This window comes from Filicampus tigris, chromosome 11 (assembly GCF_054856515.1).
Source record: "Filicampus tigris isolate MCC_2025a chromosome 11, RoL_Ftig_1.0, whole genome shotgun sequence".
NCBI classification, from domain to species: Eukaryota; Metazoa; Chordata; class Actinopteri; order Syngnathiformes; family Syngnathidae; genus Filicampus; species Filicampus tigris.
In genome coordinates this window covers 16,002,820-16,027,240 of record NC_141227.1, presented here as the reverse complement: position 1 = coordinate 16,027,240, position 24,421 = coordinate 16,002,820, and the positions used below count along the sequence as shown (strand labels likewise).

At 43.5% G+C, this 24,421-nt stretch overlaps 1 protein-coding gene across 2 annotated transcripts in view; it reads left to right on the top strand.

Moving 5' to 3' along the window:
• zmiz1a (zinc finger, MIZ-type containing 1a) overlaps positions 1–24,421 on the top strand; it is a 179,362-nt gene that overhangs the window by 124,952 nt on the left and 29,989 nt on the right. The window contains exons 12-14 of one of the 2 annotated variants that reach the window (XM_086045234.1): positions 16,543–16,654; positions 19,986–20,099; positions 23,902–24,007. In XM_086045234.1, the coding sequence (XP_085901360.1) occupies positions 16,586–16,654; positions 19,986–20,099; positions 23,902–24,007 (289 nt within the window). In that variant the 5' untranslated portion in view covers positions 16,543–16,585. Of the gene's footprint in view, positions 1–16,542; positions 16,655–19,985; positions 20,100–23,901; positions 24,008–24,421 lie in introns of those variants that run through there. The other variant, XM_086045236.1, reaches the window with a different exon arrangement.

Below are 24,421 nucleotides of genomic sequence, written 5' to 3'. Positions count from 1 at the left end.
CATTAAACGATAGATGGGAAACTTAAAAATAAAAAAAAAATAGATGGACTAAGCATAGGTGAAAGGGCATTTTTTTCCTTCCATGTAATCATCTTTAGTCTATGGTCGCCCATTTAGTCCGGCGGGGTGGCGTTAGAGCCAGAAGTTGTTCGACGGAAATGCTAACGGAAGCCCGTTTAAAATGATAGTTGGACCAGCTTGACCCGCTGGACAAAAATGCGGATAGACGGAAGACAATAAACGGACTGTGAATTTTTTTGTAAAATGCTCACTTGTGTAGATTCTACTATCATACAATAATAACCATTTCTTTCATTGTGAGATCAGTCAATTACACGGCACATCTACCTTCACACCTATGGACAATTTAAAGGTTTTAGTAAACTTAACATTGATGGTACGTTTTTCTGAAGTGGGAAGAAGCTGAATTCCACACAAGAAAGCCTAATCCGAGATTCAACACCAGAATCGCAGAATTGTGAGTCACACGTGCAACCACTGTTCCACAGTGCTGCTTGTGGCTTCAAATTATGTTATGAATTTAGTATAGCACTGTATAAAACATATTTAAACCCCCACTGTGCTTTACTTTTGTGGTCGCTGCATCTGAATTCACTCCCTGTTGGGTCTAAGCTTTAAAGTATATAACAAGTGTTTCGCCTTGCTTGTGCTATGTATAAGTTAATAACCCGCAAAACAAAGGCTCCACCGGTCACGGCTTTTATTCCCAGCCTGGAGCGTGATGCTGCGAAATGCTCATCTCTCATCCCCGTAAACCTCTCAAACTAAACCTGCAATGTTCATTATTTTCCCAGCGTTCCTTTCATTGTGCTGCGTAATCGATCAATAGAGAAATTGGCGGCTGCGGCGCCAAGAACTTTTCTCATTTTCTACCTGCCGCCCGCCGCCCTTTGCTGCATTTCCACGCCGCTTGTTTGCAGCGAGACGTTTCTCCTGCTGCTTCCCTCGGCTGTGGTCACAATAGTGAGCTCACTTTACCAGCCGGCTGCGTTACAAGCTGCTAGCGTGCGCGTGGTGTCAGACAGACGGACAGAAAGAGACAGAGTTAGAAACCTCTCTTTTTTTAATTACATTTCCTCCGCAGTGAAAGAGGAGGCAAGATGGACACTCCATATCTCCCTGCCGCGCCTGAAAACTCATCTAAATGGAAAACACATTGTCTTCATTATTTTTTTTTTTTTTTGCCAGTGCTGAAAGAAGGGGGTTGTCATGGTAACAGCCATCTGAGCGCAAGCGGGCGGCCGAGGGGCTGGTTTTAGGGCCAGAGGAATGGAGAGAGAGAGAGCGGGAGGGAGTAAGGGAGGGAACATGGAGTGGGGGTGGAGGAAAGAGCGAAGAGAGGGGACCGAGGATGAAGAGGGTGGAGATGGAAGTGAGACAATAGAGGGATGGAGGGAGGGGAAAACAAGGAAATAAAGGGATGAAATGTGGAAAGAGAGAGCAATGGGTGTGAAGGAGAAAAGACGTCCAACAATCCTAATTTGAATCAGCAGCAAAATGCACAGCAACTCCTGCGTGTGGCTGAATTTGACTGCATTAGTCACTGAAAATGATGGAAAATGTTGACAGATTTGGGGAATGAATTACATTTTGCATACATCAAGCTTCCTTGGCCCAAGCCCCACTGTAGTTTTAGAGTGAGAGCGAGAAAAAAAAAAAAAAAAAGTCCAACGTGATAGCTAGTATGTAGACCGGGGATTTGGGCTGGCATAGCTGCTATAGAACGCCTCGTTGTTGTGCCGCGGAAAAGTTCCATGGTGACCCGGCGGGATGTATTTCAGCCACTGGAGGCTTTTAAGCAGATCCATTTTCGCGGTTTCAACATGTTGTAATGTGTCGGCATGAGAAAGATGCTAGACGAAGTAGCTTTCATTTCTCCAGGTTGTTGTCGTGGCGTATGATTGACAGGTGAGCGGGGGAGTGGTTTCAGCACATTCAATGGACATGCCCACAGCATCTCAGAGCAGAGAGAAGCGCTTGAGTTTTCACATTCTGAAGCATTGTTTTAGATACTGACTTTTCTTTTTAATCATTCGGATTTGGCAGCGTTGTTAACAACACTGAGGAGATGTTTATTTTCACTTTATATGCACTTTAAGATGATCATCACCCAAAATAAAAAAATAAAACAACTCCATATGCAATTTCCAACTACGCGGCATGTTATGAAAACGTAATTTTCTCGGCAAAGTTTAATAAAAATGGATCTGATCAATGTCAAGGGGCAGCGAGACGGTACATTTAACAATTTTTGCTAATGTCTGCCAACCGCGTCTCGCCGGTGTTGCATTTGCCCACTGAGCAAGCGTGCTGCTTTGGCAAACACACACAACTGGCGGGCAGGCGCCACTTTCCTCTCCCGCCACATCTGTCCAATCTCGCCAGCCGCCCACTTTATCCATCGCTCTCGGAAGCGTTGTAAGGCCCTTCATCAAATGTTTACCCCTCCTGAATCTACAAGCAATAAGGCCCCCTCAAATAGAGTCGAGTGTGATATCTAATCCACTCTTGTCAAATTCATTCTCTTCTCTTTACCATTCCGCCGCAGATTTTCACCACGCTCCTGTCAGTTTAGCATCAACTGGAGGATTAGGAGGAGGCAGGGACCCCGAACCCCCACCGCAGACGATTGTTTATTTACAAGTTGTTTCCGGCTTTTCTAAGGCGTAGCCGATGGCGTTTGTATGACGCGACTTTGCCCATGACAGCCGTTTGGCGATTAAGGAAAATGAAAGTAATTGCTAAGGCTTTGTTGGGTAAACACGGAGAGAGCACCCCCCCTGTTCACTGTCTACCTTTGACACCCATTGGGAGCTGACATTCAGACTGAAGACCCTTTTTATTGTCAATTTGACCTCTGTGTTGAAACCATAATGCAGCAAGTACACACAATTAGCGGCACGTAGGAGCAGTGGGCTAGACAATTCACATTCCTCCATTCATGTCTGAGGCATGCTAAAAATTCTCAAAAAGACGTGTTTGAATACGCTGGTGAACAAATTTTAAAATCAAATGCTGTTGAGTTAGATTTGTATGCTGATTAAAATTAAAATTGGCATGCTGATTCCAAAATTGCAGTTTACTATTTTCTAGCAAGTTTATTTATTTATTTATTTATTTTTTCGCCACAGTTTACCAGATAGGCAAGATTCCACTGATTAGCTGTAGTAAGACTTGCCAGCTGATTACGATTGGACCCGTCGACAGCTACGTGGCTACTTGTTTGCACAGTCGCAAGTGAGACAGTGCGGTGAGAGGTGTGTGCAGCTCCCAATAGGTCAGCACTATCAATATCTAGAAACAGAAAGCGGTCATAGTACGAATTAAGGGGATTAGTGCTGGCTTTTCGCTTAACCTTGTAGCCATGGCCATACCGTTGTAAATTCTCTTTCCTTATATGCTGTTTTTTTTTAGTTTTCAAAGCCTATAACTATTCAACGTTTTATTTGCAATCATATACATTTGCTTCACATGTTTTCAGAAAAGGGTATCCTCCATCTCAAAAACTTTATGTGACAATGAAAAACTGAGATTAGTTTTGGATTCCGCTCCCAAAAATAGACGAATTACATAGACAGGGAAAAATTGGCTTTTGACTATGCTTAGTCTGACAATTTTTACAAGTTTCCCGTCAATTGTTTATCGCCTACAAAATGGGCGTCCATCATAGGCGGATAGGAGGATCGATCCGTCACATAGGCAGAATGCCCCGCTCTGAACATCAGTACTTGTTATTGATGTACTATGCTAAACTATGAATGAATGGAATGTTATTCGAATGTTTATATTTCAACATAAAATACTTTTGACAATTACTACACTTGTATCTATTCACTTGATTTTTATTAGTAGTAGATTAGTTTATAATTCGATGATAATTATTCATCTATTTTTTAAAATTAATTTTAACGAATAATATTCCTCTTTATTTTTTGACTTGACTTGTCAGTTTGTTTATTTTGATTAATTTGAGTTAATCCTCTAATAGGGGGAATTTAAGTGCTTCAGCAGCATACAGCAAATACTTTACAAAATAAAAATAACTCATATATTACTAATATTTTTTATATTCTAATTGTTATTTTGTTTTAAATACTTTTATACAGTATATGTTGCATCTTCTTTAAAAGGGTGACTAGAATTGTTTTAATTATTTATTTGTATATAATTACACGATTACAATCTTAATGTCATGATGTTCAACGTCACAGTTTTTATTTTTGCGAATATTTGACTTGACTGACTAGATCTTAGTGAGTGAGCGGGGTCCATTTTTAACAGCCCACTTAAGCCACACAAATATGGTTCCTGGCCTGATAAAACTCCAAGATGAATGGAACGCAATCATGAACGGAAAAAAAGCAGTCAGTAAGGTGATGTTAGTGGTGGGGGGCTTGCAATTGACCAAGTGGTAAGTCTCGCTACCATCAACCGTGGTGCGGTGCGGTGCGGTGCGGTGCGATGCGTTGCGGTGGGGCCTGCTCTTGGCTCTCGGTGATTCATGTCACACTGTAATTGGTTTACCTGCTCCTTGTGTGTCTGCTCTGGGAGAGGACCAGAACAAATTACCCAGGGACGACCTCTTGCCGCCCTTTTCTCCTTTCTCCTGCTCTGCAGCCATTTCCCCTCCTATCTCCACTTGCACGTTCCTCCTGGCTGGCCTCCCACTACATGTAATGTGTCGTGAGTGAATTTTTTTTTCTTTTTTTTTTGTTGCTCTCTTGCCATCTACTTATCTTTTGTCCTGCCTCAAACATAAAGTACCTCCAGTGCAAGCTCAGTTGAATAAACTGCAACCAGGGTGTCCACGGGGGCTTGAAAATGCTAAAAATTCTCTAACAATTCTTTCAAAACAAATAGCTTTTTTAGTGAATGCAGTGAAACCGCTGCGTCCATTTTACCCTAAAGGACGTCATGAAAATTGAATTTCCAGAATCGAACTGTCACCATCCAAAAACCTTTCTTAACTGTACCAAAAATATTGAATGTAACATTTCAGCAGAATTAAAGTGGGACGCTGTGGTGTTAAAACTGTTAGCAAGACTATAATGTAGCCTCACTTCAATAATCCCCCCCCAACCCGAGTCTCTGACCAAGCTGAGCCCCTCATTAACGCGCACAAGCGTAATTCTCAAACATGGCCATTCATAATGGCATACGATTATCAAAGTGCAAAGGCGTGATGAGTAGTCACATTTGAAACTTCAATAAAATAGCAGCGCTAGCAATAAAATGATAGCATTAGCACTGTAGGCGAGCCGACATTAATCGCGGCTGCAATATTGAAAGCATGACCGACAGTATTTGCAATGTTTTTATAACACATGAAAGTTATCGCATCACAAAGTGTTATCTACAAATAAGATAAATTCCAAAAGGGATGATACCTGTTGAGCAGAAATGGAACTAGTTCCGCATCGCTTCTGAATCCTCTTAGCTGCCTGAGGTCCCTTAGCTCTGCTTCTGTTTGCTAGTTTTTCGCCCAGTTGTTGACATGCAAGGGAGTGGCATTTTTTTTTTTTTTTGACCAAAGGTATATACTCTGCCGTAGCTTCAGAAAAGCTGTGCAAGCCCAAGGTAACAGGATAGCATGAGGCTGTGGGGGTGTGGCCGCGACGAGTGTTTCCGCAAAGTGCACGGAAAACGATGATTGACACCTTGTCGGTCATGACTTTGTTCTGATTGGTTGTTTTGGGGAAGGGGACACACTGATAATCTTACTGATATACTACTGTGAAGTCATACAAACAGTTTTACAAATATGGCAAAAAGTCTTTGTTTGTTTGTTGTTGTTGTTTTGAATTGCAAACGCCCCCTTTAAGTGTGAAAAAAGGTTTACAGCTGTAACCGTATTTTTCGGACTATAAGTCACTCCGGAGTTGAAGTCGCACCAGTCAAAAGATGCTTCATGGAGGGAAAAAAAACATATATTAGTCACTGGAGTATAAGTCACATTATTGAGGGAAAGACCAAGAACAGTAGAGCTCGGACTGATAGCCAAAATCCATATATTCGGGTTGACAGCGCCGAATGTGTTCCGGTTTGCTTTGAAACTTCCGGTTCGAAATACGGAAAGGTTTTTCTTTTTAGTTTGAAATGGCTTACCTTAACTAGAATCCTGCAAGGCAACGGACATGCATCCTGGTCTGTTATTACGTATTTTGGTGCTGTATATTTACAGTAAATCCTTGTTGTGGTGGAAGCTGCATGCTAAACTCACATTAATTTCCATTTAGCACTCAATGGCCTTCTGAACATGCAAACATTTGTATGCAAGCAATCAAAAAGTACATTTTCGATTACATTTCCCTTTAAAAGTCATCGGATCAAACCTAGCGTAGGTGTTAAAACCGAGTAAACAAACTTTTTGTTGGCTGTCGTGTTTCTGTTCCCGCACACTCAGTCAAGCATCATGTTGACATGTTAGAAATCAATCTTAACCAGGAGTTGTTTTTTTTATGTGTATTTCTGTAACAAATGGTGAGATCACAAGTAAACACGCTCCCTCGCCGCGCGGCTCCGTGTGTGCGCCATTAGATGGTTTCATTTTCACAGCGAGCGCACATTTTTGTCTTCTTTGCTACCCGTGCCCTCGTGCTGACACGCCGCACTGAACAAACACACACACGCACACACACGCGCGCATGCAGTAAGATGAATGAATGCATCGTGCTCCCCCTTCTACCCACGCAGGAAGGTTTCGCCGCCTCGAAGCTTATCAAACACTTTCACCATGTCAGAGGATTGAAAATCTGATTTGTTTGGGATTTGTCTGACCCGCTAGCTGGCCGCTACAGGCGGCATTTTTCATCCCAGTGTCCTTGTACTCGCGTGCTCCTCTAGGGGGCGCCTCGACCTTTGACTTCCTGGTCACGAATACCTGTTTCTTCACTCAGGCTTTGTTGTTAGAGCTTGATTTCATTTTTGTTTCTATGTGTCGAGAACCTGATGACAGCTGTTAACCTGTGAATAACATCGCAGTGCTTATATTGATTTTGAATGTGAGCCTCTTCAAAGCGGTTATCCAGCGAAATTGTGACATGCAGTTAGCTAACTAGCTATACCTACGCCTCAAAAAGGCATCTTCGCTGTTCTTAGAGCGCCTCGTTGTCACCCGCGAATGCGCGCACGTTACAAAGAGAGAGGTGAACAAGTGAGGAAAAGGGGGGGGGGGGGGAAGCCAGTGTGTGTAAAGGGGCTTTGTGGTGGTGCTGCTGCATTGAACGCCTCATTGTTGCGGCGTGGAAAAGTCCGTTGTGTTCCAGCAGAGGTTTTAAGTGGATATATTCCTGCTGCTTAAACGTAAGAAAGATGTTAGTCCATGTTTTCCAGGTCATACAAGTGGTAGTTTGATTGACAGTTGAGCAAGGTGTGGTTTCAGCACATTCAGTAGACACGCCCCCTGTGTCTGAGAACGGAGCCAACGGCTTGATTTTCTCATGACTTTGAAGCCTCCTTTTATATTATTATATTTATTGACGTCCAGCCAATCTCATCTCGGGATTATAATGTCAAAGCAAGAACTGCATTCATTTTTTGAACATGAACCCACATAAGACACAAGGTAGCATGGCTGAGTGCATGTCACAGATATATTTATGCCCCTCCCCCGTAATGGCACCAATACCATTTCATGGCTTACTGAGCACATTGAACCACACTCGCTCTTTGTCAAGTCTCACGCTCTGCCCCCACTCACCCCCTCACCCTGCGTCGCTGTGTTTCTCTTTCACGCGCACACGCTTTCCACACATGGACTGACATACAGGCGCTTGTGTGTGTCCGCGTTACACTCACTCACCCCGCTGGATGTTGTTTAATTGCATTTGGGTCAGCGCTTTGCTGCTGCAACCGAAGGACACGGAATTTGTCAGTTTACCCGTTTGGCACTCACATGTGTGTGAGTGTGTGTGTGTGGGTGCGTGTGTGCACGCGGACTAACTGGCCGTACGGTTTGTTTTACACAAGCATGTCAGACTGCACTGTCAATCACATGCACCTCTCATCTCCTCCCTGCGATGACCTAGCGTGGCGATAACCGATAGGCACACTGGCCACGCACACACACACACACACACACACACACACACACTTGCTTTCGCATCTCAAACGATAGACATCAAGCCTTTGGTGACTAGTGGAAAATCGTACGTGGGAGCCACGACATACAATCTTCCCCAGCTGGTATTTATAGTCATCTGCAACGGAATGAGTTCATTCATTCATTCATTCATTCATTCATTCATTCATTCATCATGTGATGTTGAAACTGGTTGTTTTTTGCACACCGATGACTCCATTTTCCGAAGTGCTGTCAGCCGCTCGCAACTTACAGCACTTCAGACAACATGCAAGTGCACATCCATGCATCAAAAAGTCATCTCTGCAGAGCATCATTGATGTTTGCAGCACTTGTGATGTGGTTTAGCCGTGTTTTGGGGCTAACTACGTTTGTTTAGGTGCTGAAGCCAAACACTTCTATCGCTCTAATATAAGTGTTTTCGTTCCTCACATTTGGTCTTTAGAGGCGGGTTTTCGCTTTCCAATTTGTCTTACATCTTCTGGTTTCCTACTGTAGCCTACTTTAAAAGAGTGTGGAGATGCCGTTCAATATCAAATTAGTCATTTAGAGGCTTTGCAATGGATGTATCACAATTACAGTCATCGCATTTCAATCAAATATGCAATTATTCAAATAGGTGTTGCTTACAAAAAGACGTCTGTCAACTTCAACGTCCATTTTCAAACCATCTAAAGTGATATGAAAAAATAAATAAAAAATAAAGCTGTTGTGCGCCCGCTTTAAGGGGTGAGCAAGAGAGAAAGGGAGGAGGTGTCACACAAGCTGTGAAGGAAGTGCGTGTTAGCGTGTTAGTTTTTCTGTAATTAGTTCATCAAAATCAACGCATTGGCCGTACTTTAAAAGCCAGTTAATTCATGATGACATTATAGCTGAATTATGAGATGTGTAATTGATTTTATTAACTACGTTAAATGAAACTGTTGGTGTTTTTTTTTTTTTCTGGTTCCTAGCGGTGTTTATTTCAACTTTGGCTTGTTTGAACATATATTTTTTCATAGACATTCAAACAATGCAATTCAAAGGTTTAAAGAGCCTGATTCGTATCGTATAAAATCTTAGGGCAGACCAGCTGATAAAAATGTCATAAAAATTGTGAAAGAAATACTGAAAAAATTATCATCTCGTCTCAATTCAGCCTGTCTTGACCAGCGGGGGGCAGTTTCATGCAGACATAAACACAAAACAATAGTTTCATAACTACTCTGATTCAGTAAGCGTCCGTAATATTAGTTGTTTTTCACAAACGATAAACAATATAGGCCTCTGTGAGTATTGTTCTGTTGTCTGTCTGCATGTGTTGCTCCACTGATGTCATCCAAATATCCATGATCCAATGCCCACCATCCATGCTAGTTGTTAGCCTGTCAGTGTCGTTTTCCACTGTGTGTTCGCGTTAATTTAGTGGGGGAATCCTTGGCAAACTTTGTTGGTTGTTTTAAATACACACATTAAACATCACACGGGGCGTGGCAAGAAACAGCTTGAATCCTATTTTGGGAAGAATTGTACCGCTTATCCACTGTATGAGAATTTCCCACAGTAACCCTGATACATGATCTTTCTCAGCACGCTACTGTGTCATAACCTTGGTTGGGAATCACAAGTACAGCGACAATGTGCTCATCATTGGCCAACAGAGGGGGCACCTCGTGGAATAATCAGCTCGCGGGGCGGGTATCCGGTGGCGCATACCTGCAATGCTGCACAGCTGAAGCGACGTATTTATAGAAGCGAGTGTAGCGGCTCGCATGTCGCCCACATCACAGCTGCTCGCGGGGCATGGCCGCCCGCTGCTCCGCCACTTGTCACATTAAAACACAAGATAAACAAACAGCATCATTGCACATTTATATCGAGGCTGGCGGCTGTGACACCATGTTTTATTAAGGCCTGAGGGAGCCATGTGACTATTAGCTATTTTGCAAAGAGAGCGGGGATTAGAAGGCATTCTTAAAACATAATAAACGAGAGTGACACTCAGTGGAGCGCCGACCACCGCCAAGGCTGGTCTGTTAATATTTGTCTTCATCTGTCTGTCTGTATTTTAGTTGGCTACTTCCTGACTTGGGCACTGGGCGGTATCATTTTGGATTCCGGGGTGGGAAAACATTACCGAATGGCAAATTTGTGTTGTTTGCCCAATTGTTTGTTAGCTTACTACTTTCTGCTAAGAATAGGTGACTTCATGATGTAATGTTAGGAATAGACAGACTGGACTCTACTATTTGTCTCCTGGAATGGGAGGATCTGATTCAAATGGCAAAAGATCCAAAATGCTGGATTATCAGCTTTTTGTTTGCTCGTTAGTTAGCAGACTACTTTCTGGTGAAAGTACAAGTACCTGTATACAGATATCATTAGTCGAATAGCATAATTGTCTAAAGTCATCTTTTAACATTTTCAGAAAACAAGAAAAGATACAACAAATTCAACAAGATCACTCGATTTAACTTTTGCGATTAGCATGTCCTGGATAACTGACAAGCTACATCAGTGTTTCGCAACCAGGCTAGGGCTACGTGAGTATATTGCAGGGGGGGTACATGGAAAGATTTAATCATTTATTTCCAAGATGATAAGTAAATACTCAGTCATTTCATAAGCCCGTCAAGAAAATGGTATGTGTGTTACAACTTGTTTCTCCAGGGAGACGATAACCTTTGGCACAGCGGCGCCAGAACCACAACAGCCGTGTGTCAGCTCAGGTGTCTCATTGAAGCTCAGGTGACTGATGAAAAGAAAGAACACACTTCTTGTTAAAGAACACACTTCTTGTTAAGTGTTTCATTTCTGATATTTAAACTTTAAATGCCCTTTTCAAGGGGACTTAATCAAATGATCTTCATTTTTTTGTGCAAAAGGTCATCCGTTATAACGAAAGCCGGTTTATTATTTCTTTTGAGTTCACATTTTTTTACATTGATATTATTTATTTATTTTCAAGGCAGTGTATATATTTCTGTGTAATTTGAGTGGAAAAGATGACGATGCATGAGAATTAAATGTTCAAATTAAGGAGCCAAAATAAAACGCTTTACTTTCAATAATCAGCTTTGTTACATTCTGCGTTTGGAGAATCATCAACATGTTGGGGGTACAAAAAGGTTGGGGTACACAAGAAAAAAAAGGTTGGGAAACTCATTTTTTTCTACACAGAAAAAACTGATTTTGGGCAAGCACAATTTTTTTTTTTCATATTGTGACAGTAAGTTAAAAAAAGGCTTAAGCAAATACGCGCTTAGGCTAACAATATGTACTATACTGAACTAGACGGAGTTGCCAGGTAGTGGTATTAAAATAATTTATAAGCTCCGGACTTTGGTCCATGAAAAGATGGAGAAGTTGCTGAAAAAGTAAAAAAAAAAAAAAAAACAGTAAAGATGATTAAGTTAATTGAAAGTGACGGGAAAAAAAATGTAGCAATTAAGGAATATGAATGTTTTTATACAGTCTAATACTGTTTGTGCAGTTACTTTAATGTGTTTTTTTTATGGGTGGGCTTTTATGGCATCTGTCTTCATTTAAAAGGGGAAGGTTGATTTGAGTTGCAAGCATGGTCATGGAATTAATTCAATTCATAAGTGAATGTACTAATGTATTTACTGTAGCTCTATGTTGGCATGTTTTTCCATTTTAGACTGCAAACTAGACTGAATCAACAGCGCCTCTGCTGGTTTCATCCAAGCATTGCCAGCCCCGATTAATCAACAACCAATTCCACTCAATCAGCATAATTTTTAACAATCAAATAATTGATTATTTTGCCCATCCTGACAGCTTGAGAGCTGTGTGATGAGGGAAAGGGAGACTAGAGTAGAGTGGGGATAATAAACCCAATGAGAGTGACTGTCTGGCCATGGGAGTTTTCCACTCGAGATAATGGCGTGTGCGCAGAGACTGTAGGAAAGGGGTTGGGGGCGGGAAGTGTGTGTGTGTGTGTGTGGGGGGGGGGGGGGGGGGTCAAGGCGGCGAAGCACGAGGGCCGGCGCAGCTGAGTGGTGTTGATTGGCCTGTTTGAAAACACATGAACTGCACACAGGCGGCCGGCCCGACACAGAGGCTGCGCGCACCCGGGGAAAAAGTGTCGCTCGGCGCTGCGCCGTGCCATGCTGCAGCCCCAACCACATTAGAGCAAATGAATCCATTCCACCTTCTGTTATGGCAGGGGCCTCCAGAAAGCGGGAGGGGGGGATGAGGGGGGCTCGAGATATGAGGGACGGGGAGGAGGGGGTTCAGGCAGAGAAGCAAATGATAGAGAGGGAAATGGAAGGTGGTGGAGAAAGAGCGACGTGCTGGGCGCCTCTAATGATGTCTGAGGGCGAAAGAATAGAAGAGCAAAAAGCACAAAGTGTCTGTGGGAGGCGAGAGAGACAGAGAGGGAGAGAGAGAGAGATGTGGCCATGTCAGCAAAGGCAAGGAGGATAGAGCGAATATCTCCCACTGTGTCTACAGAGCCGCATTGACACTTCTTCTTGTTGTTAAATAAGCTCTTATTGTTCACCACCGCCCTCTACACTTGACAGACTGAATGAACACTAGATTATTTTTGCGCCAAATTAATTCAAACCAGAAGAACATTTCACATTCTAGCCTTGCCCCCCCAATTTTTTTTATAATCTGTATTTTCATGAGGAAGAATAGCAGTCCACAATATTGCACTTTATAAAATCCTACAGTGATTACATAATTAAATAGAATTAAAGATATGTTTTTTTAAATTTGTCACACTGCATCAATTGAAGACAGTTGCCATTGTGCTGCTCTCTCTGGTGTGCCTGCATTGGCCACCAGGGGGCAGCATAAGACAGAAAGATAAACTGTTCATTGAGGCTTCTAAACTCCTCTCAGCTCATCAGTGCGGCACTATTAGTCATTGCTCGTAGAGGATAAAGAATATATGACTCTGAGAACTTCAATTTCCATTCTGCTTTTGTTGAGTCCACCGCTTAAAGGGTTACAGCACCCCAGCGCGGATGCCTTTTTAGCGTGAGCATTACGCTTGCACACAAGAACGCTAAGCTAATGTATATAGGTGCTTTAAACATACAATGTGTGATTGCCTGTGCTTTATGTTTAGTTTGACAGACAACTTCAACTGGTACTATCTTTTGTGACGCCAGTCCTGGAACCCTTCCTGACACACCTCATAGCCAAGAATAGCAGGAACTTGCATGATTTTACACTGGGTACTGGATGCCGAGATTTTTTAGCTAGCTTACTTCAAATGATCAGATCAGTGATTAGTCAAGATGAATGACTTAGTATTTATCAAAGCAAGAACCCTATTGATTTTAAGCAGCAGGAGCGAGCAGTTTTAACTTGCTTGCTTGCTCTGGAGTGACAATAAATCCTCAGCCTGTGTGCACATATCGAGATGCGGGTGATCATTAACTTGTGTGCTTGTGCATCTTTGGCGCTTTCACATTAGTGTGCTTCCCTTTCACCCCCACCTTCCTTGTGATGTACACAGAAAAGAGGCAGAAGCTTCCACGAATGTCGAGTTTTGTTTGTGTTTTGTCACTCGGGCCTCCTCCTCGTGCTGTCGCGGCATAATTGGATATGTAATCCTTTGTTTTGCACCTCTGCTGAGTGCAGCCGATTAAGATGTTTGGGAGACAATAAAGATCTACGATAGAAAGATGGAAAATTGTGGGAAAGGAGGGCACGGCGTGTCGGCTTTGCCGTTACAACAGTTAACAGTTTGTTTTCATCCCCCGCCCCTCCCGTGATGACATGACACATGAGCATGTTTGTTATTGCTGACTGTTTACAAAGTAAACATGCAGGGGGAGGGGCTCAGATTATGCAACATACGGTGAGTGATGGGGTGTGGCGGTGAGGCAACCCGGGTTTATTGATTTTGGACATTTGCAAATTTTCCCTGGACAAGCTCTTCAACTTTGGTCTTCTCCAGCTTCAGTAAAATGTGAGCCCGTGTTAGGAGGAGAGATGTGTTATAAACAAAATTGCGCAGGAAAACAGTGATTTGCCGTGAAATACTTTGTATAGTAAAACAAAGTGACTGTGATCGGCTGTCTCTTAGCACGTTGAGTCTTCGCTTGTCTTCACTGCAACGAATGGAGGACATTTTGAAGGGAGATTTTCATCTTTACACAAAGCAAATAAACGCCTTCCTTAATTTTCCCATCAGGAAAAAAAATGGGTCACAATTGTGAAGTGTTGCATAATATATGAACTTGTTTTAAGTAATGCCATTGTCTTTTTACTTCTTGCCCTCTTGCATGTAAATGCACAATTGATACTCTATTGCTAAAACTTTTGGTTTTTGCTTTTGGTAATAATGTTTTATGGTTTCAGTTTTGTGATTTTCTTTATACTCCTTGGTTGTGAACTTATGAATGAACCTTTATTGTTGATATTAGAAGAACGAGACAAATTAATGCCTCCCTCAAATAATTACCTCCCTTTTTCCCATAAGGTAAACAGACGAGTAGTAACTGCACTTATTTCAGTTCAGAGATGATAAAGCGTGCAACTTATTGTTAACCAAAACAGCAGCACCAACACACAAAATCACAATTTTCTTTATATGTAATTTTTGTGTGGCTTACTAACACACAGTAACTACTCTTAGTATCATGCAATCTGTCTTACATATTTGCCTCTGGAACACCCCCAAAAAATTGATATTGTCCACAAGGGTGCGTTCACTTTCCCTGTCAACACCGTCCTCTCGGCTAGTCGTCTTCATCTTCTGGTGTCTTTGTATGTGTTGCGACAAGTGGAGAAGAAGCGGAGCAGTTAATCAATAGCCACAAGGTCAGGCAGGCGGCCGGCGGCTGGCTCGAGCGTGCCCTGCTAGTGGGCCGCAGAACTGACTGTGAGGGATTTGTAGCGCTTGTCAGGGCTTAAAGGAGCCCTCCCCTGTACTACTACTGGCTCTGGGGTGTGATGTGTGAATGAAGCCTGAGCAGCCACAGAAGAGGGAGACATCTACTGGATGTCAGGTGACACTGCGAGACAGCAGAACTAGGCCACAGGCTCCAAATCGGAGTGGCGTGAAGTTCGGGCCTTGTGGGGAGATTTTCACAGATGGTCAGTGAAGGCAGCATCATTATATCACAATGTAGGCCCTGGGTGAAAAAATAGCATTCCCTCCCTCCGTTTGACCACATTCTCCTTCATGTTTAAGACGTTCTAAATGCAGTGTGGGTAATTCTACTCCGCTAAGCTCGGAGGATTAGTAACACACTCGTATTCTTTCTGCGAGTGCTCTTTTGAAGTCTTACCTTTACACACAATCAAAGAGGAGGACTGGTGCTATTATGTTGACATGCTAGTAAGGGAGAGAGTGCACATTTGCAACATTTCGGGAAGATCAACTCACCGCACTGGAACATTTTGCTGGCTGAGCATCCGCAGTTTGCCACCGCGGGGGGTCTTGAGGGAGCCTTTATCAGTACCGAGCAGCTTTCTAGAACACGCACACATGCATACACGTTATAGCCCTGCCCATCCACCCCCGCCGCCACCTGTGGTTTCACCTTTTGTGTGGAGGAATCTGTGGTGTGATAAACACATTGGGATGGCAAGGGACAGAGGTCTCACTACCAAAGCAGCACGATGCCTATTAATCCTGATTTAACCCATTTTCCAGAGCTGGTCAGAGCGAATGAGCATGTGACGGGGGGGGGGGGGGGGGGGGGGGGGCTGTGGTGCCGTCTTCTAGGCTTGACTGGGGGGGTGTTCTTTTTAGTACGCTCAAAGCTGATGTGCCTCATTGTTATGGAGAAGATGTACAATGTATTTAATATGTTCATTGTTGTTGTGTTTGTTATCGTGGAAAATTCTTTTGTTGAACTACTGTTTAGTCTACACACCATATTTTTCTCAAATATTGTACCATCCACTTAAGACGAATAAACGCCTCTCTGAAATACAGCATACACTTTCCTTGACTGACTTTGGGTGAAAGGTGGTAGACAGGGCCACTCACATTCACACCTATGGATAATTTAGAGTCTTTTTGGAATTTTGGTGTAAGATGAATTACCTACACAAAACACATAAGCACAAGAAGGAGGACCAAGATTCCAACTCTGAAGGTCCGAATTGGGACACACATGCTCACCATTTGCCCACCGTGCTGCTCGCCTCCTTTTCCCTATCAGTAATAACTGTACCGTCTCAGTTCTTAGACCATCAGTCGCACTAAAATAAAAGAATGATTCACTGCGTAAATTGTAATATACCAGTGAATCTACTAGATGACCCCTCTCCATGAATTCCTCTATTGCATCTGCATTTGAACAAACACTGCAGGGAAACTATTAGCAGAAAATTGGTACATAATATAAAAGAAATTTGTGGTGCATGTTGTGGTCTACAACTTTCCTAATACTTTTGTCCATACTTATCACATGGTTGACTTGACAGGAACATGCCCTAAAAGAACCATCCCTCCTCCTGTTTTGCAGATCAACAGTCGAATTTTCATGGCGTCCCGGTAGAAGCGCCAACATGAACACGCTACCATCCATGGACCGGCACATCCAGCAGACCAATGACAGGCTGCAGTGCATCAAACAGGTTTGACCTCTCCTGACTTCAACTTTTTTTTGTTGTATCCTGCTCTTAACATGTTCTTCGTGTGCTTTTGTTCGCGCTCTCGACATGTGCCGGGGCTACCGCCTCCGTGTAGTCAGTAAAGAGCTGGCTGGCTGGCAAATTGTAGGCTTATTTGTTTACTCTTTGTGGCCATGTCCATTCTATCCCCCCCAACATGTGACAGCAAGCCTCAGGTCGATGAATGGTTGGGATTTTTGGGCTTCCCACATTGCCTCCCTGAGTGTCCTCCATCATCATCAGATGTGCCTATTGCTTTTGCCGGAATCTTGATTTCATCACCCTGACACACTTTTGGTGGGATTGACACCCAAATCTGAGTTCATGTGTCAGAATGTACTCTTATTGCCAGCAGGATGCTGTTGTGGTTTGGGGGAAAAGCCACTGGTGTTTGTCACGTTTCCACCAAGCGGCAGAGTTTGGTTTGGCTTGGAACAGTCTCCTTAATAACAGCGTGACATCATTACAGTGGGAAACATTGTGAGCCATCATTAAATCCAACAACAGAGGAATGGGACAGTGCACCCTTTTAAAATAGTGCCTGATCTTCTTGTTCCATTCCCGATCTCAGCAAATCACAGTGTTTGATTCCACCCGAACACTAGAACATACATTTTAAGTACTGCAGTGTTTTTTTTTTGTTTTTGTTTAATTCATCCCACTTTAATATATAAAAAGTGGCATCCATCTATCCATTTTCCACCACTTATCCTGTTCGGGCTCACAGGGAAGATGGAGTCCATCCCAGTTGACCATGGGCAAAAGACAGACTATACTCTGGACTGGTCACCAGTCATTCACAACAAATTCACAAGATCAATGTTAACATGTAGACAGCAATCCACGGATTTATGCCCGATTATTCCCTGAGGAGCAATTGATGGTAACTGTGTACCAGCTACTAGTTCCAGATCTTATTTAGAAGGTGAATTTCTTGCTTCGATGCAGCAGTACTTAACCACCACACTGCAACTGGCTGAATGGCTCCACTCAGTAGAGCATCCAACCATCCACCCCTTTTCAATAACGCTTATCCTGTTCACGGTCATGGGGAGCTGGAGTCCATCCCAACTGACTTGGGGTGAAAAACGCACTGCAGTTTGGACTGGTTGGCAGTCATTCCCAGGAAGAGATTTATGTTATTGGTGGTCATTTGTCATCCTCTATGTTTACTTCCACCCCTGAGGAATAGTGGGCAGTAACACCGTCGTTTTCTAGGGACGAATTCCAGATGTCTTGTCAGCATCTTGGTCAAGGAAGCAGTTTGGAACATGTTTTTGGCGGTAGAGGAAACCAGAGTAACAGGTGAAAACACAAACAGAAAGACCACTTAGAGATCACAACGAGATTCATACTGGTGACGTTGAAATCGTGCTTAACCGGCCCGTCAACAGCGTCTCGCCGGGTAGAGCTCCATTTATCCATCCACTTTCTGTGCCACCTATCCTGTTCAGAACCAAGGTGAGCTGCAGCCTTTCCCAACTGACAGACGGACTACACCATGTACTGGTCGCCAGTGTTTACCATTAGACACTCAGCAAACCACTGTGGTCATTCGTCATTGTCTGAATTTACTCACATCCCTGAGGAGGAGTTGGGTGGGAACTGTGTCCCGCCCATGGCACCAGGGACCGGTGTCAAATCTCTTGTCGTCACCTTGGCCAAGAAAGCTGTCTGGAGCATGTTTTTGGTAGGGAAGAAGGGAACCAGAGGGCACATACAGACAACCATTCAGACTAATATTTACGCCATCACACAGTGGGAATTGAACTCATGCTACCCGCACTGAAGTCAGGCGAGTAAGCCTCAATATCTGCAGTGATTCCTCGGTTGCCCAGCTTTCCTCAAATTGTGCTTTCATCAAAAATGTAGAAGATTCTAGTCATCTACAGCCACAATCAATTTCCACAATACAGACTGCACTGAACTGTCTTTGCACTCAGGTAGGCAGTGAGCTGACTGATCTGTCGCAAGTCTCAAAAGGAATCAGTCCATCATCTCTTTGTGTGCGAAATTTGTAGCAGCACTGCTGCGCTCCCTCATCGCTACCTCCCCCGCCCGTCCTTGTCCTTACCCAACCCGGAACGGCAACAAGAGCAGCCCCTTCCTCCCTTGCCACTGTCCTTCCCTTCACACCGGAGCACATGTCGTCAGGCAGAGTGGCAGTGGCGAGAATGTTGTGGCAAAAGGAGCTGTGAGTTTGCATGCGGGCAGACAGGCCCCTGCTGCGCTAGCTCGGATTCCTCTGGTGCCGGAGGCTGATGCGCCTCCCATCAAGTGGCGGTGATGCCAGCTCATATCACTCTTGTGAAACAGGCTCACTCCGTTAGAGCCTTTCCCCGTTCCCGGTCAAAGTCGCACAGGAACCGCAGCGATCTCAAAGGATGAGTCACTCAAGGCCTTCCTCCTCGAGGCTCATGATATCTCAGGAAGCTCGCATAGATTTTCTCGGTGGGCGGGGGCTCCGGGTGGGCCCTTTTGTCACGCACAAAAAAAGCCACCCTTTCAGAAGCCTTCACCTCTCGCCGGCCCCGAAGGACAATGCTTCTACCTTCTCGGCAGGAACTCACAAAACAAGGCGCTCCGGCTTCCCATGAGCATAATAAACGCTTTCAAGTGGGCTCAATCTCGCCGAGGCTCCGTGTCGTTTCGGAGCTATTAACCTCCTGAGCTGCGAAGAAAGGGAACCAAATTTTTAAAACCGCTTATTGTGTCCCGCCAGCTAGAGTAGCCTTCAGACAGTGTGAAGAAAAGACTTGGCTGTTTAGGGCCTGGGCGAACAAGCGAGAGAGAGACTGACAGACACTGAAAGAGATTAGACAACATACACCCGTCGGCCATAGAGTGTGCACACATGGCTGCCAGGACCAAGGTTGTTTGCTTTATGCACGGGCACAAGCCAGTCAGTAGGCTTTTGGTGCCCTGGCTCAGTTACATTCTGGAGAAGAAAGACAAGAGAAGGGAGGGAGGATTTTGGTGGGAAAGACGAGGTGCAGGCCGTGAGGGTGAGGACTGGCCGTCGCCAGGAAAGATTAACAAGACACACTGGCATCATTGTGGCTGAGGGTGTGATCTCCTTCCCACAATGCAGCCGAGCGCCGAGTGGGCGTACATTGGACGCCGTCAAGGTCCTCACAGGGTCGCGCAGAAACACAAGACCTCGAATCAGGAGTCTGAGTACAAGGCAAAAACATTCATTGGTTCCAACAGTTTTTACAGTTGGTGTGAGAAAGCAGGGAAATAACACTCGCACATCATTTCCTTTTGTTTCTGACGGTTTTGTGTGTTTGCGCAGCACTTACAGAACCCGGCCAACTTCCACTCGGCGGCCACAGAGCTGCTCGACTGGTGCGGAGATCCCCGGGCCTTCCAGCGACCTTTTGAGCAAAGCCTCATGGGCTGCCTGACGGTAAGCAAACATCAAATGTGGTTTCGCGCTGGAATTCGGAGCTCTTTTAAGATGACGTCAGCAAGGTCATTGCTTTGATGAATACTTGCCATGAAATGTCCTCTGTGCCTTTGTCTTGTGAGGCTTCTAGTTGAAGATATCGCAAGCTATGGTTTGAGAAAACGGCCTCAAATTAAATAGGCTACACATGATTTTGCCTGGAGCTTTAATATTAGTGGTGCAATGAAAAAAAAACGGCCTTCGTCAAACTATCATGTTCTCAAGAACGCTAACAATTTTGGATGCTATCCAACACAAGCTCGTAATGTGAGCTAAGATCAAACAGTCAGTGTTTTTTAACAATAATTCCTACATGACTGATTGTTTCAGGAATTCTAAGGAACCTACATTTTTAGCTCATCCGATTATCTTCCAACTTTCAGAGAGACTGGAAGAGTCAAAGAAAGGCGTAGAAGAGGACATACTTGAAAATGTATTTGCCGATTCTTGGATCAAACACCTGTTGGGAATTTTCCTGTTCAGCTCACTGTTAGAGAGCAGGCTGTCCAGAAAGTACTGAAACACTGAACGGTTGGACACTTTGGACAAGGTTAAATTAAGTTCACCTATAATGGTTATTGTACATTTTCAGGTCCATCCTGAAATATCACCGACAAACCAAATATATCAACTTTTTTGTGAGTATTTTATGGGTTTTTTTCAATGAGTCAAAAGAAAACTCAAATCCATGAAGAAGATGTTTCAAAAATATGAAGTTATTGTTTACATCCATGCGATACCTCTCTTAATTTTAACCACATCTATTTTACACATCCATGAGTTAATTTGAAGTGTCCTTAGCTCCCTTTAAAATGTGTTCGTACTACGATTGATCTTATTACATTCAATAGACTGTTTTGTATGTTCACACAAGACGTTCTTGTTACGAGACAGTCATCGGCGCCAACTGTGAGGTTTAGCACTCGTGACCCACTGTGGCACCGCCACACAATGCTAGCAGCGTGCTGCGGGTACCATTCAACCCACAGTTCTCCATTCACCAACCATCGCTCACCGACGTGGGCGGAGGGCCAGAGTGCCGTCTGCCCATTCTCCAGCAGGTGTGTGATCAAATAAAACACACACACACTCGCGCGTGCGTTGAAATCAAAAGGCTTGGCCGAGCGCGATCAGTGAGAAACACTGGAGGAGCATTGTTCCTATCACAAGTGGTAGCATGAGCAAACAGATAAAGGCTCATTAATGTGTAAATCACAATAAAAGCCTCTTAGAGTCTGATAAAGAGCCATACAATGCAGCCAAGCACTCAGCATGGCGCCCCCGTCTATCTGCTAAATTGCTTCATTAGACTCTGAGAGCAAACAGCTCCTTATCGAGAGAATTAGAGCGGGCGGCCAATGCATTCTTCCTGGGATTTTAGTCGTCTTTGTGACGTCATCGTCTCGCTTCCAAGTGTCCAAGCTTGGAATATTAATACCACTGCGTGCGATATTTAGCCAATGAGATTTGCTGCAGTTAAGTGAAACGGCACGCATGCACGGAGACGCCTGTTGCCTCTGGCATGCGGACGAGGTCATTCCCTGGTGGAGCTTCGGCAACGGAACCAATAAAGGATGACATGACAGCTGTTACAGATACACCGCAGGTTCCTTTGTCCCTCGACAATGTGTGTGTTTTTTTAATGGAGTCATGTATATAGTACACTGCCGCGTGTGCAATGGCATTGCTTGTCGACATCTCTTTCATTTCTGCCACCTGGTTTGTTACAGAATGTACAGTGGGACCTCGGTTTTAGTAATTAATCCATTTCACAAAGTCTGACTAAAACTAAATAGTATGAAGTCCAAAGCAATATTTCCTATAGGAAATAATGTAAATCTAATTAATCATTTTAAGACATTCAACATTATCACTGCCAGACATTTTCAGACCCTCTTTTACCCTAACATTTGAAAAAAATTTAAAAAAATGTAAATAAGTTCCTGGTATTGAATGGCTGGACTGTGAAAAGAAAAGTAAATTCATCAATGGCAGTGAATGAGTTAAAGTGGAAGTCAGGTTAAAATAAAAATCTTTGAAATCATATGTTGTATGGGCTGCCACTCAAACACAGTATTGTGATGAATGTCGTGTGGGTGGCATACGAATTTTCATCCATCTCTAGTTATTAGTCTGCTGACAACTGGAATTGACGGCTTGCCTGTTTTCCCCGGTCACGTGACATTCTCAATTTGAGCCCAAGGCACACCGGTTATCATATTAACAATTTCGCCACACTTTGTTTGTCCTGATGGTGGCTTATTTAGCTGTCGCACTCAAGCTGTTTTGTGCTTGTTTATTGATTGTAACTGTTAATTAAGCCACCCTGTTACCCAAGTAAGTGTGACGAAGCTGCTATTATACTTCATGCTTTTATTTTGAAGGTCTGACGGTGTTGTGCAAGTGTAAAAGCTTGTGTTGTAGAACACACTTGAATCCTTGATACACGACTTCCGAAATGCTTTGAATGAACATGTGTCGATTTGGATAATAAATGGACAAGTCAGATGGGGTTTTTTTGGGGGGGTGGAGCGTTGTGGGGTTAGGTATGAAAATCAGGCGACTGTGCAAAAACTGGGACAGAATTTAAATGAAAAAAAACAAAAAAAAACTTAAATGTCACATGCCTTGTGAGTCAAGAGTTAAATAAGGAAGCATGGGAGTCACAATCTTTATGATGTGTCAGAGAAACTTTGCGACACTGTTTTTAAACCCCGCACATGATCCCACGCATTAGTCACGAGAATATCCATCTTTCTATAGTTGTCCTCATTTGGGTCGCGTGTGAGCTGGGGCTCACCAGTTCATTTTGGGCAAGAGGCAGGGTACAACCTGGACTTGCTCACCAGCCAATAACAGGGCACATATAGACAATCAACCATTCACACTTACATTTACGCTTATGACACTAGAGTCTTTAATGCAAACTCTCAGAGCTGTGAGATGGTCTAACAACCAGTATTCCACCAAGAAAAGAAACAGTATCATTTCATATACGCTTTGGTTGATATGGGATAGTAAAGCCTTAACGGTTGAGCCCTTTTGAACAGTTTTGCTCACCAAAACAGCAGAAACGAAGTGCATAGACAACATTCTCCGACCTGCTAACCACTAGTGCGCCATGCTGCCAAGAGTAAAGCCATCCATTAAAATAATAACACATGTAACAATATGGTGCTTGAAATTATTGAACATACCCCACCTCTCACCCAAAAGTCAGCTGGGATAGGCTCCAACTCACCTGCGATCCTAAAGGACAAGCACTTGAGAAAATGGATGGATGTTTCACTGTATCGCCAAAGCTTAATGAGGTATACTTCAAAATAATCAATTTTTTATGATTTTTGTATTAGAACAACAAAGCACCCTGGTTGACCTTGTAATGAGCAGCAAAGTGTGTTTAGAGGTCAGAAGGAAGCAGAGCAGAGTTGTCATGTGTTAGATAAAATCAAAGGCGTTTCCAGTTTAAAAGATTTACCCCTTGAGTCCTCTTTAATACCGTCACTCAACGGCGCTTACATTCAGGCCTGTCATTCTGCTGCTTCATGTAAAAGCGCACCGCCTACTTTTTTTGAAGTTGTGGAGGACAAAGGGTTATGAACGATGGATGACTTGTTTTAAAATAATAAGACATTTTTTTTTCTATCTGTAAAGATGAACAAGGTTTCACTGTCATAACTGAGAGCTTGTGAGCAACTCTGCTGTACTTCACTTGCGTAATAGACAATGATGAATTAAAAATGGTCTTGTTATTTTACTGCAGGTGGTGAGTCGCGTTGCGGCCCAACAAGGCTTTGACCTGGACCTGGGCTACCGGTTGCTGGCTGTGTGTGCAGCCAACAGGGACAAATTCACCCCCAAATCTGCCGGTAAGACCCCCAACCCACCCTCACGTGGACCAAAGCATAAACCGAATGGTGTCTGAAATGGCACCACTTATTAGAGTCCTTGAAATTCATTGGTAATAGTGAACATACCTTAGGACTTAAGTAATCGTCATCAGCTGTTTTCCATTTCTTAAACTGCCTGAATGGGCAGCCTTTTACTATTTTAATTTTCATTTGTATCTACAGTATATTGTTTATTTTATGTTTTTTTCCCACTAACTAATCATTATGCTTATTATTTAGATGCTTATTATGTCCAAACTCCTCCCAAATTATCATGGGAAAAAGTTGTCCTACAATTTCATTTTATTTTTTTTTAGTAAGGCTAGATACCTAGCTAGAATGGTTGTTAGCTAGTTAACTAGATGGATGGATGGATAGATAGAAGGGATGTCC